The sequence below is a fragment of the Rosa chinensis genome, chromosome 1, assembly GCF_002994745.2.
Source record: "Rosa chinensis cultivar Old Blush chromosome 1, RchiOBHm-V2, whole genome shotgun sequence".
Lineage (NCBI taxonomy): Eukaryota > Viridiplantae > Streptophyta > Magnoliopsida > Rosales > Rosaceae > Rosa > Rosa chinensis.
Window position 1 is genome coordinate 36,088,507 of NC_037088.1, and position 17,404 is coordinate 36,105,910.

General features: G+C 38.0%; 1 protein-coding gene across 1 annotated transcript; it reads right to left on the minus strand.

Annotated features, from left to right (window-relative positions):
• Nucleotides 1–10,241: 10,241 nt before the first annotated feature.
• LOC112188030 (very-long-chain aldehyde decarbonylase CER1) lies at nt 10,242–14,699 on the minus strand. Its single transcript, XM_024327051.2, has 10 exons — nt 14,567–14,699; nt 14,201–14,421; nt 13,851–14,098; nt 13,060–13,279; nt 12,391–12,763; nt 12,195–12,302; nt 11,326–11,526; nt 11,132–11,227; nt 10,721–10,894; nt 10,242–10,605 (listed from the first exon to the last, which is right to left on the minus strand). The coding sequence occupies exons 1-10, from the start codon at nt 14,624–14,626 to the stop codon at nt 10,429–10,431; spliced, it is 1,878 nt and encodes a 625-aa protein (XP_024182819.1). The 5' UTR covers nt 14,627–14,699; the 3' UTR covers nt 10,242–10,428.
• Between the last annotated feature and the right edge of the window lie 2,705 nt (nt 14,700–17,404).

Below are 17,404 nucleotides of genomic sequence, written 5' to 3' on the forward strand. Positions count from 1 at the left end.
AGAGAGGATGATGAAATTTTGAGAGAGAAAAGGGGAGGATTGCGTATTTGATTCAGGGTTTGATGATATTTTGAATGAGAGAATGTGTCAAGTGGTCATTGTTGATGCTCCTATTTATAGGAGGATGGCAACTTAGTCTCCAAGTCTTCAAGAATGATCCACACAGTATTAGCCAATCAGATAACACCACGTCAGCTCTGCTATGTCATCCAACCAATTAAAAAGCTCCAAAATCAATCCCTAATATTTTGTTGCTGATTTTCCCATGATTTAATCTGATTTTATTCACAATTTTCGGCCAAATATCTAGGCATGAACCTAGACAATGTATCCGGACTCATTTTGGACCTTTTCTCCCTTAAATCTCTTCATGGCTTTATCCTTAACATCCTCCCCTTGATTTTCTCTTGATTTTCACATTAAAATTGCAGATTTTATTCTCTAATTTTAGCCAACATATCTTGAGGGAATTAAGGAACGAATCTGGACTTGTTTTGAGCCTTTTCTTGTTGCACAATCCCATGAAACTCTCCCAAGATTTTCTCAACGTAATCTCCTTGATTTTCACATTAATTTTCACATTATCTCCATCATTTCCCATGCAAAAATCAGATTTAATCTCTCATAGTATCTCCCACGTCATCTTCAAGCCATGTGGTCTCCTAATGCCTTCAGGTTTCCTAGCGTCATCAGAATTCCTGCGTTGACTGGGATTCCTACTTGGACTAGGAAAACTCCATTTCCTCACTTCTGCATTTTTTAGCTCATTTCCTGCGTTTGAAGTTCATTTCTACCTAAATACAACAAAGTAAGTTAGAAATGACATTGTTAAAGGGATAACTAAGTAAAATGTAGGGAAAATGATACTAAACACATAGAAAATATTACTCCGATCAAATAGTAACCATGAGACTTAAGTGGACATCAATTAAAGTATTTGATACCCTTCATTTCGGCCCTAATCATCTTAAGACTTGTGTTTGCATACATCCTGTTAGAAAGCAGACCCATCATGCATGGTACATGCTTCCCAATGCCTTGGAGCAATAACATCCACCATATGCATTCCGCCAGATCAGAAACTGCACCACTGACTGAACCACCGAGACAATGCTACTTGAATCCAATGGAAAACCTAAACTACAACACTACCCAATTGAGGAGCTAGAACCACTAGCCAAGTCATTCCAAAGAGAACAAGAAATCATAGGTCATTCAGAGCCTACAAGGAGAAGAGAGCGCCATCCCTGTTAACCGGCTGAACACATGTAGTTGCTGAATAGTAGTATTCTTTCCCTTAAACACAGCAACATGATTTGAGAGCTGGGAAGCATAGTCAAACTCGAACATAACCTTCAAATGGCATTATATGAATACAAGAGGTAGTACATAGAGGAAATGCTTTGGTTGAAGATGTGACTGTTGAAGGAAGTCGACATCATGTGTGCCTCTTCAAACTAGGGTTTAGTCCTAGAGTTGTAATAGGAGAAGGTTTAAGATTTCCTAGTTATGTTTAGATTCTATTACCTTTTATGTACTATGTAAATCCCTAATATAGGGCTCCTATTATCAATAATACGACTACAATTCTCTCTTCAATTTCTCTCAAATTCTCTCATACTTAAACATGTTATCAGCACGAGCCCTAACCCTAGCCCTAAAAGGAAAAAAAAAAAAAAAAACCCTAAAACCAAAACCCGAAACCCCATCACCAAAAACTGCCGAAAGCCCTAGGCGTGCTAGCCTACGACGTCGCAGCCCTGCCTCCGGCGCTGCCCCTGCAGCCCTTGAGCACTTTTGTGCCTCCTACTGCCCCTGCATCATCGTTGCACTCCTACTGCCCCTGCAGCACAGCAGCACACTCGTTCTTGTGCATATCAGCCTGTTTTCACGCCCCAAAAAGTCTTGATTGGGACCTCAGATCAAAATTATTCCTTCATCAAAGTTGTTCGTCTCTGTCTCTTCTATCTAACCTCCAAATTTCAGCCTTATTGGAGTCGTTTTGAGATCTGTACACCATTCGAAGTGGGAGATATTCAGAAGCGAATCTGCTCCGAATTTCAACAACTTTGAAAGATTAAAGTTCCTGCTTTCTTGTCTTCTAAATTTCTTTATTTGCTGCAGGATTTACAATATATGAACATGGGTTCGATTATTTAATAAGCGGAATTGTGGAAATTCACGCTAAACGAACTAAGAGCGTTCGTAATCAATGAACTAAGAGTGTTCATGATATTCGGACTAAGAGCGTCCGCAAGCATCTATTTTTAACCATATTAAACATCATTGTTTCGGTCTAATCCAAATTTCTTAGAAATCGATTTCTTGGTAGCATTAAGGCTCGGAAATCTTAATATTAGTTTTTGTGGAAGCATTGACTTCGAAACTAATCCGTTCTTGTTTCTCCTTTTTGGATATCAAACTTGAACGAGCTCGATTTTACTCCATTGGATTCTACGGGCACGGGATATTTATTGCCTATAATCCAAGAGCCCTGTTCTAAAGGAACCGCTCAAGACTCACAAACTAAGATAGATAATTCCAGAGCACTTACCCTGATGAAGCGCCACATGGAGATGGCACTCCAATTTGAGTACATGAATGAGGATAGTGCTAGAAACCTTTGGGTAGCCCTTCGTGAATGTTTTAACAACATTCACAATTTTCCGAACTTAGAAGCATGATGGAATTATCTCTGCTTCTCTAACTTTGACAGAATTATGGAATATTGTTTGGAAGCTCTCCGCATCAGATCATTGATGCATGCCTGTGAAAAACTATCACAGAAGAACAATTGATTGAGAAAACCCTCAATACCTTCCCTGTCTATGCTATGCGGTTCTTTGATTAATTCCGGACTCATGTAAACGCAAGACGGATCATAAATTTCCATCAGCTAATTGGAGCTATGGCATGTGTTGAAAGGCACAGCCACAAATTTTGTGAATGGAAAATATGGTAGGCCTCAAGATGGCTACCATGAGCACCGTTCAATGGCTAGAAGAAGTCGCTTTCATGAAGGTAATTACCAAAGTTGGCAAATACATGACCAAAGGAGTCATGACATTGAGGGTTGGGGGTTGGACACCATGGCGCCACCTTTGGCCATGGTAACACTATTCCAACGCCAATGGTCCTAGGGACCATTTATATTGCATCAATCCGCCTCAATCAAGAGAGCATCCTCTACATTATGTTTTATGGAGTACTAGCTTGATCAATGGTGATCAAGATATCGAGTTCAAAAAGACTTTAAATCTGGCGATGAAGACAAAATGCCGCAGATTTTTATTTCTAATAGTCTTTTATTTTTTCCAATAATTATGTAATGGCAATTATGCCTTAATCAATAAATGACAATTTTGTATTAACTCTTTCTCAAGTGGCGCATCCAATGAAGTATGATGTCTAAGAAAGTGATTGAGATTAGTGGTACTTAAGAGAGCCTCGCTCCACCAACATCTCTCTCTACTTCCCTGGTCATATTTGATTGGAGTTACCAAACGGATTGAGTGACTACGATTTGTCTAAGTTTGATTTTTATTTTGGATTAGACTTTGGTTAAGAAACTTTGATGTAATCATTGGCTATTAATAAAGTGTCGATTCTTTTATTTCATGTCTTGGACATACTTTAATTCGAACTTTATTATTTCAAAGATATAAGAGCCAATGATTTTCATGTGGAAACACATTGTGAGAATGGACAAGAGTTCTTTTGCATCACCTCTAATGACTACGGACATAAACGAGTATTAGAGAAACTTATGTGTCACTCTTGTGGGTTGTATGCTACCACTATTCGCATCACTGAACCCAACTATGTCATGAGAGATGACTTATGGGATTCTGACACTTATAGGCTTTGGCACGACCGTTGGGGACACCTAAGTCATGATATGATGATTCGTATACTAAAGACTTCACACGGACTTCCATTTTTCAAAACGAAAAGAAGTAAAAACCGAAATTCGGTCCAAGGAAGGGCACATGCCCCACACGGCTCCATCCCTATGCACAACCGGCCATCAATGGCCAGTGCTGCCTACCCCCTGCGGCCCAAAGAGGGCTTTGACGCCACCAATGCTTCCTTAGCCCATTTTTCTACTTCTAAAGTCCATTGTGACTTCGTGGCTCAACCAAATTCTTCCTTGGTTGTGTCTAAGGCCCATCGTTCATTTTACAAAGTCTGCTCTTTAGCAAAATTAGGATCGAGATCATCCTATGCAAAGGACCCAACGGAAATATTTCCATTCTTACAAAGAATCCAAAGGGATTCAATGGACCGATTCAACGAACGTGCTGACTGTTTAGATGTTGGTTGATGTGCGGACACGCTGGCCACGTGTCGTGTTATCGCCCACTAGTAATGCTGCTTATGATAAACTCCTAGCCCATAAAATATGGCTACGGCCTCACTGCCTAGATCATCCCATTCAGTCAATTTAACTTGATAATACTAGAGAGTTTATATCGAAAATTTTCAATGACTATTGCATACCATTGGGTATTGATATCAAGTATCATATTCTCATGTACACACTCAATTGGTCTCGCGGAAAAGCCACCATTAAAAGACTATGATGGTAGCCCAGATTTTGGTAATGAGCACCAATATTTCTGCTTGGGTTATGCAATATCGCATGCAGCTATGATAATTCTCTACGACTCATAGCAGTCACTCAACTTTTATTTGCATTATAGCTAGTGAGTGGGTTCAAGTCTAATATCTCGTACTTATGCATGTTTGAGTGTGCGGTTTATGTGCCAATTGCGCCGCCACAGCTCATCAACGTGAGTCATTGCAATGAATGCATAAATATATATATATATATATATATATATATTTGTGTTGGACATAAGTCTCCAACCATAAGTCCGCTATGTAGAACCCTTGACAGGAGATCTATTTTTCGCTAGATTTGCTAATTGTCACTTTGATGAGACAGTCTTTCCATCGTTAGGGGTAGATTAGAACGTCAATGTTCAACAGGAACGACAGGAATTATCGTGGTCTGTCCCCACTATGTCTCATCTTGATCCCCTAAAAGTGACGAGATCACATATACCTGCTGCAAACATGTCTGCAAGGATTGATGTCCCACAAGAGGATATGGTGACACCCAGAGGAGATGGGTACGGCACCACTACCATGGATGGTGGTATGGTGATGCCACGAAGGTGGCATAATGGCATCATAGGTCATGGGTTCCGCTAGAGAGCGTAGGAGACCCATAGGTTCGATGGATTTTCACCCTAAGAAGAGAGCGAGTTTGGCACAACTTGATCCATTGATCATTGATACTCAAAATCTGTCTCATGAGAATATTCTGGATTGTGGTTATGTCCAAGAGACATCGTTGGGGGACTCCTCAATGTTAGAACCAATTCCTAAGAATATAGAGATTTATATGAATTACACTAGTGTATATGAAGACGTGGAATTATTGAGACCAATGACATCGAACCTTACTCCGTTGAAGAATGCCAACGTATAAAAAATTGGCCTAAATGGAAAGATGCGATCCAGGTTGAATTGGATTCACTAATGAAGAGGAAGGATTTCGGGCCTAAGATGCCAACACCTCCTAACATAAAACATGTTGACATTAATAGGTCTTCGTTAGATAGCGTGATGAGAAAAAGAGATGATAATCTCGCCTTATGGCCCAAGGATTCTCACAAAACTCCCTGGAATCGACTACGAGAAGACATATTCTCTCGTTATGGATGTCATTGCACTCCACTGCCTTGTTAGTTTGGTAGTTTCTGAATAAATGAACATGCAGCTTACGAATGTGGTCACTACGTATCTCTATGGGGATCTAGATACGGAATATAATGAAGGGTCTTGTGTACTTCATTTACCCAAATCAAGTGACTCTTGACCACGGAGCGCGTTTGCAATGAGGGTGAAACGCTCACTAAAGTGACTACTTGATTAGGAAGTGATATGATGAACTATGCCCCTACGTTTTCATGACAAGTTCTGGATTTGCAATTGTCACGGTTTATGTTGATAAACATAATTGGAACCCTTGAGAGTTAAGGGAAACCACTGAACACCTGAAATCTGAGTTTGAGATGAAGGACCTTGGGAGGACACGGTTTTGTCTAGATTTAGAACTTGTATACCGTGTCAATAAATGATTTGCATTTTGATAAAGTCAAAGATGCACTCCCATGGTCGTCCGTAGTCTTGACCCTAAGAGGGATACGTTTCGTCCCAGGGATGATGACGAAGACGTGTTAATTGGCAGAAGTGTCTTACCTAAGTGCAATAGGCTTATTATTGTACTTAACACAATACAAGACCGGACACCTCATTTGTTATGAACTTGTTGGCTAGATGTAGCCCTGCTCCAACGCAATGCCATTGGACTTGTATAAGGACAATCTTTCGTTACTTAAAATGTACGATAGATATGGACTTGTTCTATCCCTATAGAGAGAAAAGAAATTACAGAAGTGTGGGATCGAATCCCACAAGGTAAAACGCCACCTTCCGTGACGTAGACGCCAGGGCCGCCGTCCATGGTGGCCGATGTTCTCCTCCTCCCCTCCATCAAAATGACAACGATGTCTTGATGGGTTTTACTGATGCGGGGTATCTCGCTGACCCTCACAAAGGTTTCTCCCAAACGGGTTATGTCTTTACCATGGGAAGCACTGCGATATCTTGGAGGTCTACAAAGTAGACCCGTGTTGCTACTTCCTCAAATCATGCAGAGATTATTGCTCTACATAAAGCCGTATGTGAATGCATATGGCTAAGGTCTGTAATTAGACACATTCGAGGAGCTTGTGGTTTGAAGTCTACCACAGATGAACCTACATGCATTTATGAATTGAGCAAATGAAATTAGGTTTCATCAAGGGCAACAACACCAAGCATATATCGCCCAAGTTCTTTTACAATCAGCAACAACATTAATCACTTCTAAAGATTGAAGTGAATCAAATCCGATCAGAGGATAATGTAGCGGACTTATTCACTAAGTCATTACCTAAATCCACCTTCGAGAAACATGTGAAGAGCATCGGATTGAGAAAGATTATCCAAACTCCCATGATTGTAGTAAACAGGGGGAGATATTGACATCAGGGGGAGGTATGATGTCTACATGTTTGATCTCGAAGAGTGAAGAACGTGTTGTGCTCTTTTTGTCCTTCGACCGCGGTTATTTTTGTCCCACAGGGTTTTTGTTACCTGGCAAGGTTTTTAGTGAGGCAACGATCAAAGCGTCATCACCAAGTTTGAATGGCACAAGGGGGAGTGTTGAAGGAAGTCGACATCATGTGTGCCATTTCAAACTAGGGTTTAGTCCTAGAGTTGTAATAGGAGAAGGTTCTAGATTTTCTAGTTATGTTCGGATTCTATTACCTTTTATGTACTCTGTAAATCCCTATATATAGGGCTCCTATTATCAATAATACGACTACAATTCTGTCACGCCCCTGATTTTACACACATGAAAATCGATATATATAATCCCATAATTATACATGCGTGAATGTTCAGTCATCAATACAAATACCTGGAACATCTTTCCTTTATAATAAGTACATAATGATGCCCTGAAATCATCCGAGTTAATATGCACTCGCTCCATAGAGTCATATATTACACAAATTTACGAATTAAGTTGCCATCACAAAATAAAGCGTAAATGCTCCTCAGAGCTTACTACATAGCGGAAGTCATAACAATGGCAAAGCTAACAAAATTTTTTTCCTAACCGTTCAGCTGCCTGTAGCTACCTCAGCTTCAGCCACGATTTTCCTGACCTGCAGGATTAACCCCTACACCAAAAGAATGGTGCACCGGGTTTCCACACAACAAAACCCGGTAAGCTTATGAAAGCTCGTATGAGTAACTCATGAACATCAATCAACAACTCACATCAATCTACTTAAGGAAACATGCAGCCATGATTCCTTCTAACATTCCATATCCTTTCCAAAGAAAGGACAACATGAGTCACCGCTATGACCATGCTCTATTTGCTAACTTAACCATCAAGTAGCAATTCAAGTCTCATCTAGACAATTAAAGAAGAATGTCGTCGGAACTCTCCTTTAAGCTGCATACCTATGAGTCTCAAGCAACCTCGACCGTTACTCCCATAAGCTATCATGGCAGATAAACTAGCATTCTATGGAAATTGTAATCACTCGTCCTACCAAGGACGTGATTACCTATTTCCTGCCTTGATCACCATCTGCGATCTGTCACCATCTGTGACATATGATTTCAGACTCCGTCCGGTCATGAAATCAACATCAAGGTCGCCATCTGCAACCTGTCACCATCTGTGACGAATGATCTTTAGACCCCATCTGGTCTCAGCTCAACCATTGATCACCATCTATCACCATCTGTGACTCATGATCTTCAGACCCCATCTGGTCATGAAATCAACCATCAAGGTCACCGTCTGCAACCTGTCACTATCTATGATCTATCACCATCTGTGACTTAAGATCTTCTTAGACCCTATCTGGTCTTAAGGTCAACGTTAAGTAAGTCGCATCCGACCTAAAAACGTTACAAACATCTAGTTTCGGCTTTCCTAATCCCTGCTCACCATCTGTGACCCTTGATACAAAAACCAAACATCTAAAATGAGTCACGCTTGACTCAAAATGTAACATCAAGCTCAATACTTTCCAAACAATAGAAAACATCTTTTTCTATAATATTATTTCCTGAAAAGTCGCATTCAACAATAATATGAACATCATCATGCATATTATTATTCATCACAATCATCCACAAGGATATATATATTTCATCTAAATATATATATGTAGTCATTCGCTCAGGAATGCCTACTAATACCAATTATAATTTGCAGTTAATTAATTAACGGTAAAACAATAATGGTACTTCTGTTCATAAAGATCCTTGTGAGATTTACTCACCTCGAACTCCTGCTGCGTCTTCAACAAAACACAAAGCCGCCAATTCACAAATAATCGTCCACTGTACTTCGTCAAGTACCTATTCACATACGTTTCCAATTTAGTGACGATTTACATTTGATTTAAGTTTGAAACCCCCTGTTTTGAACTACAACCCCCAAAGTGGCGCCAATCGAGGCAAAACCACATCCGAGACCTCCCAAAGTCTCCGGAATACGTTCACGATCGATGTGACCAAACCACAAGTCGATCGGACGCTCAAATCCTCACGGATCGAATAAATCAATCGGTATGAAACTGCAAAAATCATAACAAATCCATTCGAACTCCAAAATTTGCATATTATATATCGAAACCCTCGTATCGACGAGTAGAAGACATATAATACCAGAAACAGTCCCATACACAGCCGGAACGCCGCCACATACGGTGGCGCACCGCCGCCGGCCAAAACTCAATATTTCACAAAACTCCCAACATCAAAAAGCTTCATCTAAGCATGCTTGTGAACTTTCATAACTGGATCGAAGTCAGAAAACAAGCCTAAGGGATCGAAAACTATCTCACAAGCCGTGAACAGTAATCCAATCCGAGTTGATCCGATTTCCACATAAATCGATCGAAACAAACACCGTAGATCGATCAGGAAGCCTATTCTGAACTCAACCAAGGAATCGTTGAAGCCATGAAGTCGCCGGAGTTGTGTTTTCCGGCCGGGTCCGAAAACGCTAACTGTACAGCCTTGCAGCGCCGTACACGGTGGATCTCGTCGCTAGAGAACACCACAGGGACGACCGGGAGGAGGAGGCGAACCTGTCTGGAAAGTTTCGTTGCCGGAGGCAGCCGCAGTCCGCCGGAAAAGTCGGGTCGGGTCGGGTCGACCGGTTTCGGGTCGGGTCAGACAGAAATTTTCGATACCGAAGGTATCGACCGAGAGAGAAGAGAGAGAGAGAGAGAGAGGAAGGTTTCCGGAAAAGGAAATGAGGAAAAATGAAAATAATTTATGATTTCCCCTATTTATACTAAAACGGAAACTTCTTCCGATAGCCATAACTTCCTCATACGAACTTCGATTTATGCGTTCCACATGTCCACGAACTCGTATCGACGCGCTCTACAACTTTTGTGAAGGAAGTTTTCCGAGAATCCCAACATATAAAAAGTCAAACTTCACACGACCCTCTAAACTGTGAAATTCAAATATTTATACGTACGAAAACTATTTCATTCCACATAAAACCTACGAATAAAGCACAATAACAATTATTCGTACAACTGGTCCATTATTAATTACCAAAATTAAATAACAGAAAACCAGGTCATCACAAATTCTCTCTTCAATTTCTCTCAAATTCTCTCATACTTCAACAGTGACTTATTAATTTTTGGTTCAAGAACTACCAAGCACAGTATAGCTGAACATAAACTCAAACAATATCAAAATAAAAACAAGGCGTAGTCAGAACATAAATCATAATTGGGTAATGCTTTCTTGAAGAGGTGACTAATCAATCTTTGCCTCTTTGGAGATTAGAGGCTGAAAGCCATGTCGAAGAGTTGCTTGCCAAACTTTGTCAATGCTGGAAATGGTGTGACCACACTCGTGCTCATTCCAACCTTCCAATGCATGCACTATTCCTGCTATACGCCACGCACTCATCACCCTCCTTGGCAACCAGTTCTGATTGTCACAGTATATAAGCTTTAGTTAACCAATTACCTACTAAGTAAATAACAAACTAATAATGGATGAAGAAACATTATAGAAAATTCTTTTTTGGTTACTAATTACCCACCTCACAAGAGTAAACATTCTCAAGAGACTTGGGGATCTTCATTGCTGGTGTGTAGTGGTAGAAGCAGTCTCTGCGCAACTGTTTTGGTGGAAATTGAGAGAAGGGAACAAAAATTGTTCCTTTTGGTGCACTCACCTGTTCTTTTTTACTCAACCCATCTCCCACCAACCAAATCTGCATTGAAATTCCACAGCAAATTAAGTATCAAAAAAAGTAATTTGAAGAGAACAAGTTTTCTGTGTAGCTCTAAACCGTAACCCTAGAAAAATAGAAATCCCTATTTTCTACCTAAAAAATTGTTAAACAGAAATATATTTCTTCAATTAATTTGTTATGGTTGTTAAATATCCACAGCATATGAATAGATAGAAACAATAAGAAAGCTGGTATAGAAAGCAAAATTTTCCTTACCTTTTGAGCATAGCTTCTGTCATGAACCACCTTACCCTCTGTAGCATTTAATGATTTGGTGAGCTTCAAATACTCACCCTGCTGTAATGTAACTACCTGAAACAAATTTATCCAATATCGATCTCATCAGGTCAGAATAACATGTATGAATAGAAATATGAAGTCATATATATGAATATGGAATTGACATATACCTGGATATCCCTCTGGCACAAAGAAAAGGCAAGGGCACAAGCAACCTTTGTGAGGTTGCCTGCAAGGAGAACCTGGGTTGTTCCTTTCGGAATGCTGTTAAGGATGACAGCCACAGCTAAGCTACTCCCGTCCACCACCTTGATTTTCAGCCGTGGATTCCTCTGGACATATATACCACCATTATCATTGAGCCTCTCACCCTGCAATGAGATATACGAAAAAAGAGATCAATCAATATCGATGAATCACACACACACACACAAACCAAATTAAAAGAATTTAAGGGGTTAGGATGGCTCTAATTTGACCACTTAACCGTCAAGATTTTAATGACACAATTAGTTATTTGGACCCGCTGATCTATGTCTTTATTATTGAGACTTTACCCACCTATATACACCTATGTACATGGTTACTAACAAATGACACCCACACCCACATATATAACAGTATAACACACACACACACACAAACCAAATTAAAAGAATTTAAGGGGTTAGGATGGCTCTAATTTGACCACTTAACCGTCAAGATTTTAATGACACAATTAGTTATTTAGACCCGCTGATCTATGTCTTTATTATTGAGACTTTACCCACATATATACACCTATGTACATGGTTACTAACAAATGACACCCACACCCACATATATACAGGCACCATTAATTGTGTCATCACTGATGTTAAATCTACTTCCATTCAAATAGGGAAGTTCAAGGACATATACACACACAGTAGGTCAGGAAATTTAAGGACATAAGTGAGCTTAATTAAATAGGGAATAAAATATGAAATAGATAGGTGAATTGATGAAAGAAATAATAGAGATCAAAACTTTAACCTACACACTTACACACTGTAGTTACCTGATTAAAGAGACCTAAACTTATAACTTTGACACCCATTTGCTCAGCTTCAAGTATGGCATCCTCAATCGCTCTGTTTATAGCTTCATTTTGCCATGAGAGCAAGTACTGCAACTCATAATTAAAGGTAGCAAACAAAATCATGATATAGAGAAAATGAAGATATACAGAAAAATGAAGTTAAGGTGCTTCCCACCTGCAAACTATATTTTGGAATAACCCAAGTTTGTAGTCTGTGTTTATCAAAACGCTGCCTCTCAATAACAAATGAACGGCCAAGTATCCAAGTTAGCATCAAGGACCATAATGTCACCGGCCACAACAACCATAAGTACCATGTTGAAGTGTGTGGATTAGAGGCCAAGGAAGCAAATGCCAGTGGGAGTCGGTAGATGGATTTAGTTGTTGTTAAATGGGTTAGATGAACCACATCAGGTGATTCCTCTTTCCTGAGTGACGATTCATGTAGGGTATCACTAGACTTGTCCATGGTACCATATATATAGTCATAGACTGGCATGAAGAGGGAATAATTGGTTCGAAATTGTGTGTGATGCAAAGAGTGGTACCTGCATATAAAACACGTTTGAATCATACAGAAACAGCTACAATGCTTAAATTTCTGCACTAAAAAGATTCTTACCAACAAAGTTTCGCGATCGCTTATTTTGAGAAAAAAAAAAATAATTGATACAAGCTTATCAACAAGGAAAAAACAAACTTAGTGGTTACTTATAACCATTTGAATGTCTTTTTCATAATGTGCATTCCTACATGTAGGACTTGAGTGTCTATGCGTATGCAACACATTGAATAACATCAATTAATAATAAAGAACAAAATTGTCTTATTGAAGAAAACTTACGAGGGAGTATATATTAGATACTTAATAGGAGGAAAAAGAGAGAAGATCCAGTTCGGAATGAACTCGAAATTGCAGTGTCCCAAGTTGTTCATGAAGTCGATATAAGTAATATAAACAAAATAGGATGAGATGGAAGCTGTTCCGATCAACAGAGTTGCCACCATTGGTATTGCGAAGAGCATGAAATATGTTATGTGCTCCGCAAATGGGTGAGTCACAGCTGAAATATACATTCATCGATCCATGTCAGTAATTGAAATTACTATTCGTACGTATTGTTCTGGATCTTTTACTTGTCAAGAATAAATTAGAAGTAAAATTATTGTTTCTTGAATTTTTTTTTTTTGTTTTTTGCTAGATTAATATGAATTCTGCATTATTGCATCTGTACGGTCTTTACAGTAGCATTGAATTGAAGTTTTCACATACCAAACAGTGAAAACAGAAGGTCTATTGCTTTTTTTGTTTTTTTTTTAGAAGAAAAGACTAAGAAGAGACATTCTCATTGATATTTCATTAAATCTATTCAAGATATTTATATATAATGCACGTTCTGTAGATCAGTAGATATTACTCCTTATATGTGGGGCAATATTCCTAAAATAGAAGGTACACATTTTTTTTTTGGATATAAAGTAAACATCAATATCGCTTACTAATAAATTTGAAATGTAACTGAACATGAGAGGACGAAAAATAATCTTTCCTAACAAATACATCAAGTCAATTAATATGTGTAGTTTAGGCTGATTAGCATAATGCAAATCTTGGAATATATAGATATGTCTTACAAGTAATTGGCTCAGTGACAATGGAGGAATGGTGATGAGAATGGTAGCGAGAGTAGAGGAAATGGTAGTGAAGTGCTCTGTGTAACCAGTAGTAGAGATACTCGACCGGACCAGCATGAAGCAGCATCGTCATGACCAACCCATCTCCCCTCCAAATTGGTAGGTCAGTTTGAGCCCTAGGCAGGACGCACCTGGCCAGAAACCTACCTATGTAAAACAGCATTCCACTGAATATGATTTGATCATCCCTGTCCAAAACAAATCAATTCAAATTTTAAACAACCATTCACTTCAACTAAACTGAGAACGAGTCTTAATTAGTTTAAGTTCGCGGTGCAAACACCACTAACCAATCTCTTTCTCTGTCAACTTGTTCAAATTCGAGGCCCTTGTCCACGATTGTTCCTTTGCCTCTGGCAGTTTGATAGCGAGAAAGTGAGATCCATATCTGGTTGTGCAGCATCCTCCACAACAGAAATGGAAATACGAGGATGTAAAATAGATCTGTGCCTTCTTCTCCAAACATATGTGTGTATGTGCTGTGAATCACCCAAGGAGCTAACACCACGTACTGCAACAACAAAACCTCATATACATCAGTCTCACCAAAGTAGTCCACGAAGGAAATACCATGCTGGTGATATATAACCGTGATATATATAGAGACATGCATTAGCTAGCAAGCTAGCATTCACATAGAATAGAGAAAGGCAGACCTTAAAGCTACCAAGAGGTGTCCATGGCCAGTCAGTAAGAATTCCAGGTGTGGAAGCCATTTGTTTGTTTCTGAGTGGTGATCTCTACCTTGGGACTTTAGAGGTGTTTATATAGAACATAGCATGAGCCCACACACTATTTGTGATCAGAGAAAAGGCAAAAAATATAAAAAAAAATAACAACAACACTGTGTGAGGGAAGTTTTAAAATATAAAAAAAAATTCAAAAAGTGTGGAGAGGGTAGTTAAAACTTTAAAGCAGTGGGAGCAGGAGAAACGTGGGTTTCATGTCCTTTTATTTTTTATCATCATTTTGGTTTTCAAATTGATTTTAGTATCTCTATTGATTATTTTTTGTTTTAAAGTATTTTAATATTTGAGGGGTAAATTGGTAAAAAAAATCAATTATGGAGAGCAAACTCTCCTCTCTTAGTAATAATATAGATGAAGATACGTGTGCATTATATATTTTGGTAATAATGATGATAGAAAATGATTTGTGGTCTCAATGAGGCTTAGGATTTTTGGCCTCAACTTTAGTGTCATGTCATGTCACTTACAAACATCACCTATTTGCCAAAGGGTGTGGCTATTGCCACCCTATTAAGTACTTTTTGTTCACCCTACATTCTCTTTTCACCCTACATATATTTTTTTAATTATAAGTTTACTTTGTTCATCCATTTGCTGTATCTAAAATACCATTTTTCAATATAACTTACTACAGCACCCAAAAACTATGCAAGTTCTTGTTCTCTTTACCTAGCAGAGCTAATTTTCACTTGATACATTCACTCAGATATCAGAAAAAGTATAGGAAGTTAAACTTTAAACTTTCCAACACTATTTCATTGAAATATTCAACTGGGCATCTAAAAAACTCAAACTGAGAGCAAACAACAACTTCCAGTTGTATTTCTTAAAAAAAATAAAAATAAACTGCTGTACATTTTATACTAATTCATAGAGGTATTATATCAAACACCCTTCATGCACATTTTCTAGCATAACTAATTTCTATCACGACTCAGAATTAAAGAAACCCACTTTCCTTTAATTTAGCAACAACCTCCAGTTGTATACTCATTCATAGATGCATTATATCAAACACCCTTCATGCACATTTCCTAAAGGAGCTAATTTCCATCACGACTCATCAGAATTAAAGAAACCCACTTTCCTTCAATATTAGCAAGTGGGCAACACTCTGAATCAGGAATTTGGTTCCAACTTCAAGTAAACATTTTTATCAACAAAACCCAAAGTACCATAGATAACTAAGCAAAGCACATTTTTTCTTCAATATTAGCAACAACCTCTAGTGTATACTCATTCATATAGGCATTATATCAAACACCCTTCACGCACATTTCCTAGCAGAGCTAATTTCCATCACGACTCATAATTAAAGGAACCCATTTTCCTTCAATATTAGCAACAACCTCCAGTTGTATACTCATTCATAGAGTCATTATATCAAACACCTTTTAAGGCTTGCAAGCACATTTCCTAGCAGAGCCAATTTCCATAAGGACTCAGAATTAAAGAAACTCACTTTCCTTCAATATTAGCTAGTGGGCACACTTTGAATCAAGAATTTGGTACCAACTTTCAAGCAAAAGTACAACTTTATCAACAAAACCCAAAGTAACCACAAATAACTAAGCAAAACACAACAAAATTTGACTACAAAAGGAGGCAAAACTTCAAGCTTTAATGGAAGTAGGTAGAAAGAGAACAAGAACCTACATAATGGGTCGTAAGGTATAACCAAACTCTACTTAAACCCATACTGAGGTCCAACCGTCCAATATATATACATACCGAAAATGCACGGATTCCAAAGCAGTAATAAATGAAAAAATGGTCAATTCGATAGCAAGTGATTAATTTCAGAGTGAGAGTGATAGTGAAGGGACAATGCCCATGTGTAATTTTCAAATCTACGATCATAAACAAAGAAACATGAAAAGAAAAACGTGATTACCTCATTTTTAGGCTCCAAGTAGTGTTAATATGATATATTTTGAGGCATAAAAGTTGTTAGCATAACATGAAAACGATTGAAGAAGATGAATGCTAAGAAAGAAAGCGTAAAAAGATTAAGAATGAAGTTTAAGTACATGTTTCGTAGGGTGTAATCTAAAAATTTTTTTTTTAAAAAAAAAATTAATAAGATATTTTCCTTTATTATAATTTTATATTGAAATATTTTAGTTTTTCAATAAATCAAAAACCTGTAGGATGAACAAAATAGTTAGTAGGGTGTCAATAACCGCATTCTTTGCCAAAACATGTCATGTAATTCTTCAATAAGTCCCTACCGATTTGTGTTAGAATACATAGATTTTGTGGAGAGTCTTGATATTATTTCGAGATGTTCTCTTTATGCTTATTGTAATCTCGGGTTTAGGCTCTATGTCCCCCCCCTGTATTCTGCAATTTGATTAATCAAGGCTTGAGGGCAGCCGCACCAGCCCATTTTCCAAAAAAAAAAAAAAAAAAAAAACTATCTTATCCTTCCAAAATCTAATGGATCTAAATTATTTTGGCTTTCTTCTAAAAAAATTATATTGTTTGGCTTTTTTTAATTATTTTATTATTATTATAATATATATATATATATATATATATATATATATTCAATGTAGAATTAATCAATTAATATGGCGTAAGTATATATATATTATCGTAATTCTAACCAACAAAAGTCAAAAATTTTAATTAAAAAAAATTCATAAATTAAAATTAGTTGCACAAAAATGGAAAGAAAATATATTAATATCGTAATTCTAACCCATGAAATTTGGTAAATTGAAGTAATATTAAACTCTTTAT

Coding starts and splice junctions, on each gene's coding strand:
- LOC112188030 (XM_024327051.2), bottom strand. CDS start 14,626: ATGGCTTCCACACCTGGAATTCTTACTGACTGGCCATGGACACCTCTT. Junction 10,895..11,131: donor ACAGAAGCTATGCTCAAAAG/GTAAGGAAAATT, acceptor ATTTCAATGCAG/ATTTGGTTGGTGGGAGATGG. Junction 10,606..10,720: donor AGAATGTTTACTCTTGTGAG/GTGGGTAATTAG, acceptor TGTGACAATCAG/AACTGGTTGCCAAGGAGGGT.